The sequence below is a fragment of the Ornithorhynchus anatinus genome, chromosome X5 (assembly GCF_004115215.2).
Source record: "Ornithorhynchus anatinus isolate Pmale09 chromosome X5, mOrnAna1.pri.v4, whole genome shotgun sequence".
NCBI lineage: Eukaryota > Metazoa > Chordata > Mammalia > Monotremata > Ornithorhynchidae > Ornithorhynchus > Ornithorhynchus anatinus.
In genome coordinates, this window is record NC_041753.1 from 67,046,485 (window position 1) to 67,059,303 (window position 12,819).

The following is a 12,819-nucleotide window of genomic DNA, read 5'->3' on the forward strand; positions in this document are numbered from 1 at the left end:
TATCGGATCCCCACTTTACAGATGAGAAAACTGAGGCACAGAGAAGTTAAGTGACACGCCCATGGTCACACAGCAGACAAGCGGCAGAGGTGGGATTAGAACCCAGGACTAGGGAATCCAAAGATTAAGTCCAACACAAGACGGGGTTAAATCAAGGCAGGTTGTACTAGAAGCAGTGTGGCCTAGTGGAAAGAACACGGGCCTAGGGGTCAGAGGATGTGGGTTCTAATCCCCGCTCTGCCGTGTGTCTGCTGTATGACTTTGGGCAAGTCACTTGTCTTCTCCGTGCCTGTTACCTCATCTATAAAATGGGGATTAAGACTGTGAGCTCCATATGGGACAGGGACTGTGTCCAGCCTCATAACCTCGTATCTACCCCAGTGCTTAGAACAGTGCTTGGCACAAAGTAAGCACTTAGCAAATACCACAATTATTATCATTGCGTGAAAGACGCTTCATCACTACACTAAAATGTGGGCAGGGATCCTATCTACCAACTGCATTGGACGCTCTCGAGCACTTAGTCCAGTGCTCTGCACACAATTAACTCTAAGCTCTTTCAGGGCAGTGATGGGGTCTACAAACTCTATTAATAATAATAATACCTGTTAAGCACTTGCTATGTGCCAAGCACTGTTCTAAGCACTGGGGTAGATACAAGTTGATCAGGTTGGACACAGTCCCTGTCCCACGTGGAGCTCATACTCTAAATCCCCATTTTACAGATGAGGTAACTGAGGCACAGAGAAGTTAAGTGACTTACCCAAGGTCACACAACAGACTATGGTGGAGTCAAAATTAGAATCCAGGTCCCTCTGACTCTCAGGCCCGTGCTCTGTTCACTAAGTCATGCCGCTTCTCATTCTACTGTACTCTCCCAAGGGCTTAGCACTTAGTTCTGCACACAGTAAGCCCTCAATAAATACCAATGATCGACTGATTGTCTGATATTGATTAGGTCTGCTCAAAGCGCAAAAAAATAGCACCAACTGGAATAGTGTAGTGATATTTTTTTCCTAGCAGTTTAATAAAAATAATGGTATTTGTTAAGCACTTACTATGTGCAAAGCACTGTTCTACGTGCTGGGGGGATACAAGGTCATCAGGTTGTCCCATGTGGGGCTCACAATTTTAATCCCCATTTTACAGATGAGATCACTGAGGCACAGAGAAGTTAAATGACTTGCCCCCAGTCACACAGCTGGCAAGCAGCAGAACTGGGATTCAAACCCATGACCTCTGACTCCCAAGGCCGGGCTCTTTCCACTGAGCCATGCTGCTTCTGGATGGTTTAGCCAACCATCAGGTGCTAAGTGGAAGCCCGCTGTCTGCAAGAAATGTGTGTGTTATATTGACCTCTCCCAAGCAATCAGCACTCTGCACACAGTGTGGCTTAGTGGAAAGAGCATGGGCTTGGGAGTCAGAGGTCATGGGTTCTAATTCCGGCTCTGCCACTTGTCATCTGTGTGACTTTGGGCAAGTCACTTAACTTCTCTGTGCTCTCTGTTCCCTCATCTGCAAAATGGGGATTAAGACCGTGAGCCCCACGTGGGACAACCTGATTACCTTGTATCTATCCCAGTGCTTAGCACATAGTAAGCACTTAACAAATGCCCTCATTATTATTATTATGTGCTCAATGAATACCACTGATTGCTTCATTGAACAGTGAAAATCACTAGCCACATGCCAATAGGTTTGTTTTGTTACCTGATTAGCTTGAATCTACCCCAGTGCTTAGAACAGTGCTTGACACATAGTAAGCTCTTAACAAATACCGTCATCATCATTATTATTATTTTCAAATTTACATTCACCTGGGTGGCTGGACTTTGAATGGCAGAGAACACAGAACACCAATCAATGGTACTTATTGAGCGCTTACTGTCAGCAGAGCACTGTATTAAGCACTTGGGAGAGTCCTACATAACGAAGTTGGTAGACACGTTCCGTGCCCACAACGAGCTTACAGTCTGGAGTGGGGAGACATTCATGTCAATCAATCATGGATAAGTGCTGAGGGAGGGGTGGATAAAGGGAGCAAATCCATTCATTCATTCATTCAATAGTATTTATTGAGCGCTTACTATGTGCAGAGCACTGTACTAAGCGCTGGGAATATACAATTCGGCAACAGATAGAGACAATCCCCGCCCGATGACGGGCTAAGGGCAAGGGCGATGCAGAAGGGAGTGGGAGAAGAGGAAATGAGGGCCTAGTCGGGGAAGGCTTCTGGGAGGAGATGAGCCTTCAACGAGGCTTTTGCAGGTGCCAGGGCCGAGCTCTCCCCGCGGATGGCCCGCCCCCGTCCTGCCGCCCGACGTGACCTACAGGACCAGGGGAAGGTCACCCCACTTTCTCACCGAGGGCTGTGTGCCTGGAGCTCTGAGGTACCTGAAGACTGCCTCCCCCAAACGGTGGCAATGATTTTTTACGGGCTAATCTGGATTGTTATGTGCTTCTGCCCTCAACCTACTTAGAAGCCGGGTACCAGGTTTGAATGATTTTCCTCTAATTACCCCACTGCCCTGCACAACATGATTGCTTAATGAACATGAGGAATAATAATACTACTACTCATAATGATAATAATGAAAGATATCAAACAGTCCCCTTTGGAACGTCAAGACTTGGATTTTGGCTTACTAACTTGAATTTTTGGTTTAATGATAAGCACTTACTATGTTCCAAGCACTATACTGCCGGGATAGTTACAGAACAATCAGATCAGACACAGTCCCTGATAATAATCATAATAATGGTGGTACTCGTTAAGCACTTACCATGTGCCAAGCACTGTTCTAAGTGCTGGAGTAGATACGAGTTAATCGGATTTGAGACAGTCCCTGTCCCACAAGGGACTCCTAGTCTAAGGATGAGAGACGATGGGAATTTAATGCCCATTTTACGGGCGAGGGAAGTGAGGTACGGAGAAGTGACTTGTTTTCTACCCCAACTCTGATCTTGGAACTTGAAACTGGGTTTCTTAAGTATATATCTGTAATATGCATATATCTGTCCATCTCCCCCTCTAGACTGTAAGCTCACTGTGGGCATGGAATGGGCCTTTATTGTTATACTGTACTCTCCCAAGCTCTTAGAACAGTGCCTTGCACACAGTAAGTGCTCAATAATAATAATAATAATGTTGGTATTTGTTAAGCGCTTACTCTGTGCAGAGCACTGTTCTAAGCGCTGGGATAGATACAGGGTAATCAGGTTGTCCCACGTGAGGCTCACAGTTAATCCCCATTTTACAGATGAGGCAACTGAGGCACAGAGAAGTGAAGTGACTAGCCCACAGTCACCCAGCTGACAAGTGGCAGAGCCGGGATTCGAACCCATAACCTCTTTCTCCCAAGCCCAGGCTCTTTCCACTCAGCCACGCTGCTTCTCTGCTCAATAAAAACGATCGAATGAATGAATGGGTTTGTTGTTTTGTAAAATCCACGGATAAGGGAGCTGGGAGTAAGAAAAGGAGCGGTCTTTTATATAAGGTCAATGCCTAATGTGAAACTAGCTAGCTAGTTGTTTCTTTACAGAAACTTCAAGGAACCCTGATAGCTATCAGTTGGAAGGCAGATTGCCCTTGATAAGAACAATTTAACCAACCAATCAACCAAATACTTTGGTTTCGAGTGGGTTCAAACATTAAGTCAGAGACGGATAATCTAATAAAAGGAATTTTGAGCCCCAAAAGGTTGATTTAAGACCCACCTACAGAGGTGGGTTTGCCTCATGGCCGGGGTGATTCTTCTTCATTCAGCATCAAAATGCTAAACAATAATGTGATACTCTCACAGAAGAGTTTCAACAATGTTCATTAGTAGAGTAAATACTAAACTTACTGATGGTTATCTGGCCCTCAAATACAAGAAAGACTGACCTCAAGTAATTTCCTGATGTATAACCACTGTGGAAAACAAGGAGACTAAATGTGTTAATTTTTAACAAAGACATCAGAATAACTCTGATCTCTTATTCACTGGCTTTTCAATGTCTAACGCGAGAGATAATGTTTCAGGAGATTAACTGAAGACCCGTTGGAATGAGAAAAACCATAGAGTAGCTTGAAGAAATTCTACCCCACGCTAAACTTAATCTTGCATTTTTGAGATACTGCTAGGCAGGCTGTGTCGATTCAGAGAGCAGTGGCACTGCTTGGGTTCCACTTTAGACTGATCAGTGACTGAAAAAAGGCAAACTCCGCTTTTCCAAGCTCTAAATGTTTACTCTCATAGATGCTGGGGAATATCAGCAAAAATCGGATTTGGTTCCGGTTTGGTTTCAACAAAAACATGCGTAGTCGTACTAATCCTGTAGTTGATGCAATAACTGTACATTTTCACAACTTGGTTAAAATTCCCACTCCTTTTGGCAGGCAGGGGCAAGGACGGCCAACCCCCCGGCAGCTCCCCCACCTTCCAAAAAAATTAATTTTGGAAAAGGAAAATGAAAAAGAGCGCTTTAATTGGGAAAAGGCTAAAAGGGACTACTAAGACAACCTGGAGGTTGGTAACAAACAGTAAGAATGCGTGCTGCACAAACACAAACAAAAAAGCAAGCAACAGAAACTTCGGGCGGCCAACTGGCAAGTTGAAAGAAACCATCAGGGCGAAAAAGCCATCCAGTCAAAGATGGAAAGTTCACCGAGCGAGAACGGCCTAGCCCACGAAAGCGGCAGATCAGATGCAAACAGGAAATCAAGAGGAACCAAAAGAAGTCTGAAGAGTACCTAGCAAGAGATACCAAAGCTAATAATAAAAAAAAGTTCTTCAAATAGATCACAAGCAGGAAGCAGGCTAAGGAATCAGTGGGAACATTTGATGATTAGGGGGTAAAAAGTACACTCAGGGTTGGAAAGGCGATCGCTGAGATCTTTTAGTTCTTTCAATCGATCAATGGTATTTCTTGAGCACTTAATGTGCACAAAGCACTGGGTGGAACACTTGGAAAAGTACAACATAACAGAGTTAGTAGATGTGTTCCCCGGTCACAGCGAGCTTACAGTCTAGAGAGAAGACCATCTTTTCTGTGGAAGAGGTTTGAATCCCCCACTGAGATTTTTTTTAGTAGCAGATACGTCTGGGGAATTGGATCAAATATCTCACAGCGATCAAGTTTGTTAAGCTATTGCCAGAACCCAGATCTACTTGTTCAGCTTTGTTGTCTGTCTTCCCCTTCTAGACTGTGAGCCCGTTGTTGGGTAGGGATTGTCTCTGTTGCAGAATTGTACTTTCCAAGCGCTTAGTACAGTGCTCTGCACACAGTAAGCGCTCAATAAATACGAATGAATGAATGGTGGCAAATGCTTTTGTCAGTAACTTTTCTCAGTCCCGCTCACTGAGCCTTTCTTCTTCTTCTTCTTTAATGGTATTTAAGTGTTGGTATTTGTTAAGCGCTTACTATGTGCAGAGCACTGTTCTAAGCGCTGGGGTAGACACAGGGGAATCAGGTTGTCCCACGTGGGGCTCACAGTCTTCATCCTCATTTTACAGATGAGGTAACTGAGGCACAGAGAAGTTAAGTGACTTGCCCACAGTCACACAGCTGACAGGTGGCAGAGCTGGGATTCGAACTCATGAGCTCTGACTCCAAAGCCCAGGCTCTTTCCACTGAGTCACGCTGCTTCACTACTACTGTGTCAAACACTGTGCTAAGCGCTGGAGTACAGACAAGTGAATTAGGTTGGACACAGTCCCTGTGCCGCATGGGGCTCACAGTCTAAGTAGGAGGGAGAACAGGAGAACTGAGGCACGGGGAAGTTAAGCGACTTACCCAAGGCCACACAGCAAGCATTTGGCCAAGCTGGGATTAGAACCCAGGTCCTCTGACCCCCTGGCCTGTGCTCTTTCCACTAGACCACGCTGCTTCTCTTGTACCTGACGTGCTGTGAATCAATCAGTGGTATTTATGAGCACTAACTGTGTGCACAGCACTGGGCTGAGTGTTTGAGAGAGGACAATACAGCAGAGTTGGTAGACACGTTCCCTGCCCACAACGAGCGGATGGTCTGTCTACCAAGATCATGTCCTTCGGGCCCCGCTGCGGTCAAACACTGTACTGGGATTCTGGGAGTGGGTGATAATCGTTAAGTGTTTGCTATGTGCTGAGCGTCGGGCTTAAGCGCTGGCGTCAATAAAATACAATCAAATCAGACAGAGTCCCTGTCCCTCATGGGGCGCGCGGTTTGGGGAGGGAGGGAGAACGGGTAGGTAAATCATGAAGGATGTGGACAGGCCAAATAGAATTGCTGTTCACCAAATGGCCCAATAGATATGAGGGCCACCCCCGAAGCTCGAAGGTGATAGGTTGAAAACAAACTCAAGAGGTGGTAAAATATGGAATTTACCTCAGGAAGCTTTGCAGGCTGAAAGTAGGAGTCCACTGAAGAGGAGAGAAGTAGCATGGAGTGGAGGATTGAACATGGGGCCGGGAGTTAGAAGGACATGGGTTTTAGTCCCGGCTCCACCACTTGTCTGCTGTGTGACGCTGGGGAAGTCACTTCACTTCTCTGGGCCTCAGTCCCCTCATCTGGAAAATGGGGATTGAGACCACGAGCCTCTCATGGAACAGGGACTGTGTCCAACTCGTTAATAGTAACATGGCATTTGTTAAAGTGCTATGTGCCAGGCACTGTACTAAGCGCTAGGGTGGAGACAAATTGGGTTGGACACAGTCCCTGTCCCACATGGGGCTCACAGTCTCAATCCCCGTTTTACAGATGAGGTCACTGAGGCCCAGAGAAGGTAAGTGACTTTCCCAAGGCCACAGAGCAGACAAGTGGCAGAGATGAGATTAGAAACCATGACCTTGTGACTCCCAGGCCTATGCTCTATCCGCTACGCCACTACTCAATTTGCTTGTAACCACCCCAGTGCTTAGTATAGTGCATAGCACATAGTATGCGCTTAACAAATACCATTATTATCATTATTATTGTGATAAATTTCATGGATGAGAGGTCCACAGTGCGACATCAGAGGCAAGGGGAACAGTTTGAGGGTAGGGATTGTCTCTATTTGTTGCCGAATTGTACTTTCCAAGGGCTTAGCACAGTGCTCTGCACAGAGTGAGCGCTCAATAAATACGATTGAATGAATAAAACCACTTCAATTTGGGTGGAGGTCAAGGAGGGCAACTGTGAATTGTCCTTCCAATTACTCTGTTGCCACTTCTGAACTAAGGATCTGACCAAGCGCTTAGTATAGTACCCTGCACAAAGTACGCGCTCAATAAATACAACTGAATGAATGAATCTGACCCGCTAATGGGACTTCTCGTATTCTTATATACCATTAGATGCTATTCTGAACAATGCATACTAAGTGAAGGCATTAAACTGTCTATTTCATCTCTCCTTCTAGCAATATTCTGCTTGAAATAAAAGCAACAAAAAGCTTTAGTTTACCCTGATCAGGTGAGGTGTTTAACAAAGGTTAACCAAGGGGCTAGGCTACGGAAGCAGCATGCCCTAGGGGAAAGAGCCCGGGCCTGGGAGTCAGAGGATATGGGTTCTAATCCCGGCTCCGCCACGTGTCTGCCATGTGACCTTGGACGAGACAGTTAACTTCTCTGGGCCTCAGTGACCTCATCTGTAAAACGGGGATTAAGATCGTGAGCTCCGTGTGGGACAGGGGCTGTGTCCAACCTGACTGCCCTGTATCTACCCCAGTGCTTAGAACAGTGCTTGGCACACAGTAAGTGCTTAACGAATATCATTATTATCATTAAAAGTGACTGAAACCTTCCGGTTGTAGGAGCTGGATTTCGAGTGAGCGAAATGAAAATGGAGCCCGGCATTGAAGATAGCAAATTCAACAGCAAAGCCAGGGGTGACCTTTATTTAGGTGCAAGGTGAGAAAGGGTCTGGTGGTCGCGTAACGGTCTTTAAGGGCTCACTCCTTCATATGGATAAAGTTGACTCAGTTTCCATACACGTATACATTTAAATGATCGGCTAAAATAGTCGCATATGGTATGTGAACGACCACCAAGGAGATGAGTAATGTACAATGCAGTTTGATTCCCATACGGTTTCCCCTGAGTTAAATCAATACTGCTCCTACATTGTGAAACTTTAAAAACAAAACAATGCAAACATACATGGAAAAGTAAATTTTGTTAGCCAACAAAAAATGAAAGAAATGAGTATGAACGGTAAACATTACTCATGCACTGAATTCTTTTGAAATTCGAGGTTTCAACCCTTAACTTTAAACCAACAGTGAATGATTTGAGGATTTTTAGTCAATAAGTAGTAATCTTAACTTCTCCCAAACTGCAAAAATAAGCCATTGTAAGGTATTAATTATATAATCTCTGCAAAAACCTAAACAAGATTAAGAGTAAATTTGAACTTGATGGCAGGTGTGATCATCTACTCTGTTCAGACTCAGAGTTTCTTTTTCCTTTTCTGCAACCCTGAAAGAAAGAAAATAAAAACAAATTTCATTTGGGAAATGACTGGATATTTTCTTTTTAAGAATGAATAAATACGCTTAAGAATTGAATCTGTTAAGAAGAGAAGACAGCTCCCCCCTCTAGACCGTAAACTCGTTATGGGCAGGGAACGTGTCTCCTAAATCTGTTGTCCTGTACTCTCCCGAGCACTTAGTTCGGTACTCTGCACATAGTAAGCACTCAATAAATACCATTGATAGGCATTGATAGATACCTTGGAGTGATTCTGAATGGGGTTTATACATTATTTGCCACTTGAAAATTTTTCAATCATACTTTATCTAAAGTTTAAGTTGCTTTTAAAGTAATTGTACCGGTGAAAATGTTGAGTTATGACAAACAGCACTTACAATGTTGTCCATATCCATAATTTATTTATTTGTATTAATGTCTGTCTCCCTCTCTAGACTGTAAGCTCCTTGAGGGCAGGGAATGTGTCTAGCAATTCTGTTCTATTGTACTCTCCCAACTACTTAGCACACAGTAAGCACTCAATAAATACCATTAATCAATTGCCTGTTTGATTGATTGCTTTGGGAGAAGCAGTATGGCCTACTGGAAAGGGTATGGGCCTTGGAGTCAGAGAGCCTGGATTCTAATCCCAGTTCCAACACTTGTCTGTTGTGTGACCCGGACAAGTCACTTAAATTCTCTGTGCCTCGCTTTCCTCATATGTCAAGTTCTCGCCTCATCTCCCTCCTACCATTCCCCTCCAAACTTGCTGAGTGAGTTGTCTCACCCACTGCCTCCACTTCCTATCCTCCACTTCTCTCCTTGACCCCCTCCAATCTTACTGAAATACTTTCATGTCGCCAGATTACTCACCTGTAATTCATCGAGTACACCACTCTAAGTAATTTTGGTAAGAACAGAGTACCCACTCCAGGCCATACTTCACTCTGCTGCCTACATCATCCTTCTAAAAAGAGCGTTCAGTCCAAGTCTCCCCACTCCTCAAGAACCTCCAGTGGTTGCCCATCCACCGTGGCATCAAGCAGAAACTCCTTACCATAAAGCACTCAATCGCCTTGCCCCCTCCTATTTTACCTCACTGATTTCCTACTTCAAAACAGCTCACACTCTCGGCTCCTCTAATGCCTACCTACTCACCGTACCTCCATTCAGTCTATCTCACCACCGACCCCTCTCCCACATCCTCCCTCTGGCCCAGTACTCCCTCCCCCTTCACATCCGACAGAGGATCCCTCTCCCCTCCTTCGAAGCCTTTTTAACATAACATCTCCTCCAAGAGGCCATTCCCCGACTAAGTTCCCTCTTTCTCCTACTCTCCTCTCCCTTCTGTGTCACCGAAGTCCTTGGCTCTATAGTCTTTAAGCACAGTGGATATTCACCCCAACCTCAGCCCCAGAGCACTTAGGTACACAGCTATAACTGATTATAATGCCTGTCTCTCCCTGTGGTCTGTGAGTTCCTTGGGGGCAGGGAATGTGTCTACCAACTCTGCTGTACTTTCCTCTCCCAAGAGCTTAGTACAGTGCTCTGCACACAGTGAGCGCTCATTAAATACCATTCATCGATTAAAGCACCTGCACTTCCGAATCAAATCCCCCGCATTTAAGATCCACGATTCACAAACCAATTGTGCTGCACATCCAAGGGCTGTCTGCAGCATGAACTTAAGCTAGCCCAACTCGGCCAGATCAACATAACAGTATAACTGCTCCTCTCGTAATGTGGGTTTTCGCTCCGCGTGTTAGACAGAATGCTGTTGGGGAATGAACACAGTGCGATGTCGGAAGAAACGGTTTTGCACCATCTCTGGGGGCAACAGCCAAGGTGACAGTTTCGTAACAAGAGCTTGCCTTAACACGGGGCTTGTCGAGAACGGTATCGGTGAACTGACTGTACTTCCGTCACATCCACTCCACTCCTAAACAAAAGTTACATTTTCTCTTTTAAAAATTTACATCAACTGTCTGAAAATGGGCATGCAAAAAAAAAAAAAAGTAATACTTTGGAAAACCCAACCTCCAAATTTTCACCACATGAAAAAACGTCTGTACTGTTAGACCTCATCAAGGGTAGGAGAGAGAGAGACTTGAAAGCCCATCTTTAAGACAGTGCAAGTGAAACATTTTAAAAAAGGTCCAGGGACAAGATGCTTTGAAGGGAAAAAATAAACGACTGGCCTCCCAGTGTGGGTCTAAAATGAAGAATATTTAGGGTACAGCTATCAGAGAAAGAACATTTTCCTATAAGAAAGCGGGGAAGTGAAAAGGATGGAAATGGGTCCTGCATGTAACAACCACCAAAAAAAATCTGATTTTTACTGAAACACAACTGCGAGCCAAGGCTTATAGTCGGGAGTTACTGGGAAAGAGGAGCCCACCCCGATGTTCAGTAATCAGGAATCGGGTGACTATTTTCAGTGGAGGGATTGGGAAGAACACCAATGTCACAAAAAATGCCAGGTTCTGCAAATAGCAACTGCAGCTGCAAAGCAAAGGACGGTCTTTGTGTGGACAGTTTCAAAAGGACTATTTAGCTACTTAAATAGATTCACCACCAGTAATGACATCTGTATATCAGAAGGACACCTGTTTGAAAGTTAAAGGTGGGTTTACATAGGAAAATATTTTGACTGTTAAAATACAAACTGTGTGGGTGTATATATAGAGAGAGAGACATGGGGAGTGCTAGAAATTGAGGGAGGGAAAGAGGGAGAGAGAGAGAACTTCATATTTTTTATGTGTACAGGGTTTGAGTCGTTCCTTGATCTCACTGCTTAAAACATTAATAAAATAAATCAAGAGCAGAAGAGGGAGGTCAGTTGGGGAACGAGCCTGGGCCTGGGAGTCAGGGGACCTGGGTTCTAATCCTGGCTCTGCCACTTGCCTGCCTGGTGACCTTGGGCAAGTCACTTCAGTGGGCCTCAGTTTCCTGGGGATTCATTACCTATTTGCCCTCCTACTTAGACTGTGAGAGCCCTAAGTAGGATAAGGACTCTATCTGACCTGATTATATTATGCCTACCCCAGTGTTTAGTACAATGCTTGGCACACTGTCTTATGCTGTCAAGTCGTCTCCGACCCATAGCGACGCCATGGACACATCTCTCCCAGAATGCCCATCCTCCATCTGTAATCGTTCCGATAGTGGATCCAGAGAGTTTTCTTGGCAAAAATCCGGAAGTGGTTTACCCTCGCCGCCTTCCGGGCAGTAAGCTTGAGTTTCCGCCCTCGACTCTCCCCTGAACCGCTGCCGCCAAGCACAGGTGAGTTTTGACTTGTAGCAGATTGCCTTCCACTCGCTAGCCACTGCCCAAGCTAGGAACGGAATGGGTATGCCTCTGCTTGACCCTCCCTCCTATAGTTGAGACTGGTAGAGTACTGGAAACTCTCCAGATGCGACCCTGAGAGGGGAGCCTGGCACATAGAAAGCGCTTAACAAATATCACAGTTACTATTATGAAAAGGAAACAGCTTTATTCTCTGCACTGCACTGAGACCAAAATCCCATTAAGAGAAGAAAAAGAAAAGGTGTCCAAATTTCCATCCAGAAACAGAAAACTAGTCTTCTTTACTCCCAGTCCATTGGCCTATCCATCAGATAATGTACTATCTGATGTAGAATATTAGCTATTTGAGGGCAGGGACCATATCTAACCAACCTAACGGTTGGTTGGTATCCAACTTAACTTGTATCTACCCCAGCGCTTAGTCGCTGGCACATAGTAAGCGCTTAACAAATACCATTAAAAAACCTCTCATCCCCTCCCTTCTTTCCTAACAGCTACGTTCAACCATTTGCAGTCCAATGGCTACTTTCCCACTGCTTTCAAACATGCCCATGTCTCCCCATCCTACAAAAACTATCCCTTGACTGGCTCCCTCCAGTTATCCCCATCTCCCTCCTACCATTCCTTTCCACACTCCTTGAGCGAGCTGTTAATACCTGCTGTCTCAAGTTCCTCTCCTCCAATTCTCTCCTTGACCCCCTCCAATCTGGCTTCCGTCCCCTTCCCTCCACAGAAACCACCCTCTTAAAGGTCATCAGTGATCTCCTTCTTGTCAAATCCAACAGCCTCCACTCCATCCTAATCCTCCTCGACCTCTCAGCTGCCTTTGACACTGTGGACCACCCCCTGCTCCTGGAAACATTATCCGATCTTGGCTTCACTGACTCTGTCCTCTCCTGGTTCTCCTCTCATCTCTTTGGCCGTTCATTCTCAGTCTCCTTCGCGAGGTCCTCCTCCCCCTCCCACCCCCTAACTCTGGGGGCCCCTCAAGGTTCAGTTCTGGGTCCCCTTCTATTCTCCAACTACGCCCACTCCCTTGGAGAACTCATTCACTCCCATGGCTTCAACTACCACCTCTACGCAGATGACACCCAAAT

The 12,819-nt window shown here is 45.3% G+C and overlaps 1 protein-coding gene and 1 non-coding gene across 4 annotated transcripts in view; both read right to left on the minus strand.

Annotated features, from left to right (window-relative positions):
- Positions 1–7,802: 7,802 nt before the first annotated feature.
- The window catches only part of GKAP1 (G kinase anchoring protein 1), a 48,541-nt gene continuing 43,524 nt past the window's right edge, over positions 7,803–12,819 (minus strand). For all 3 annotated transcript variants that reach the window (XM_029055942.1, XM_029055943.1, XM_029055941.2), the window contains one exon: positions 7,803–8,424. In XM_029055942.1, the coding sequence (XP_028911775.1) occupies positions 8,377–8,424 (48 nt within the window). In that variant the 3' untranslated portion in view covers positions 7,803–8,376. The remainder of the gene's footprint in view (positions 8,425–12,819) is intronic.
- Positions 11,709–11,846, minus strand: LOC114808252. The gene has a single exon (XR_003756099.1). It is a non-coding gene; the product is annotated as a small nucleolar RNA SNORA7 (small nucleolar RNA).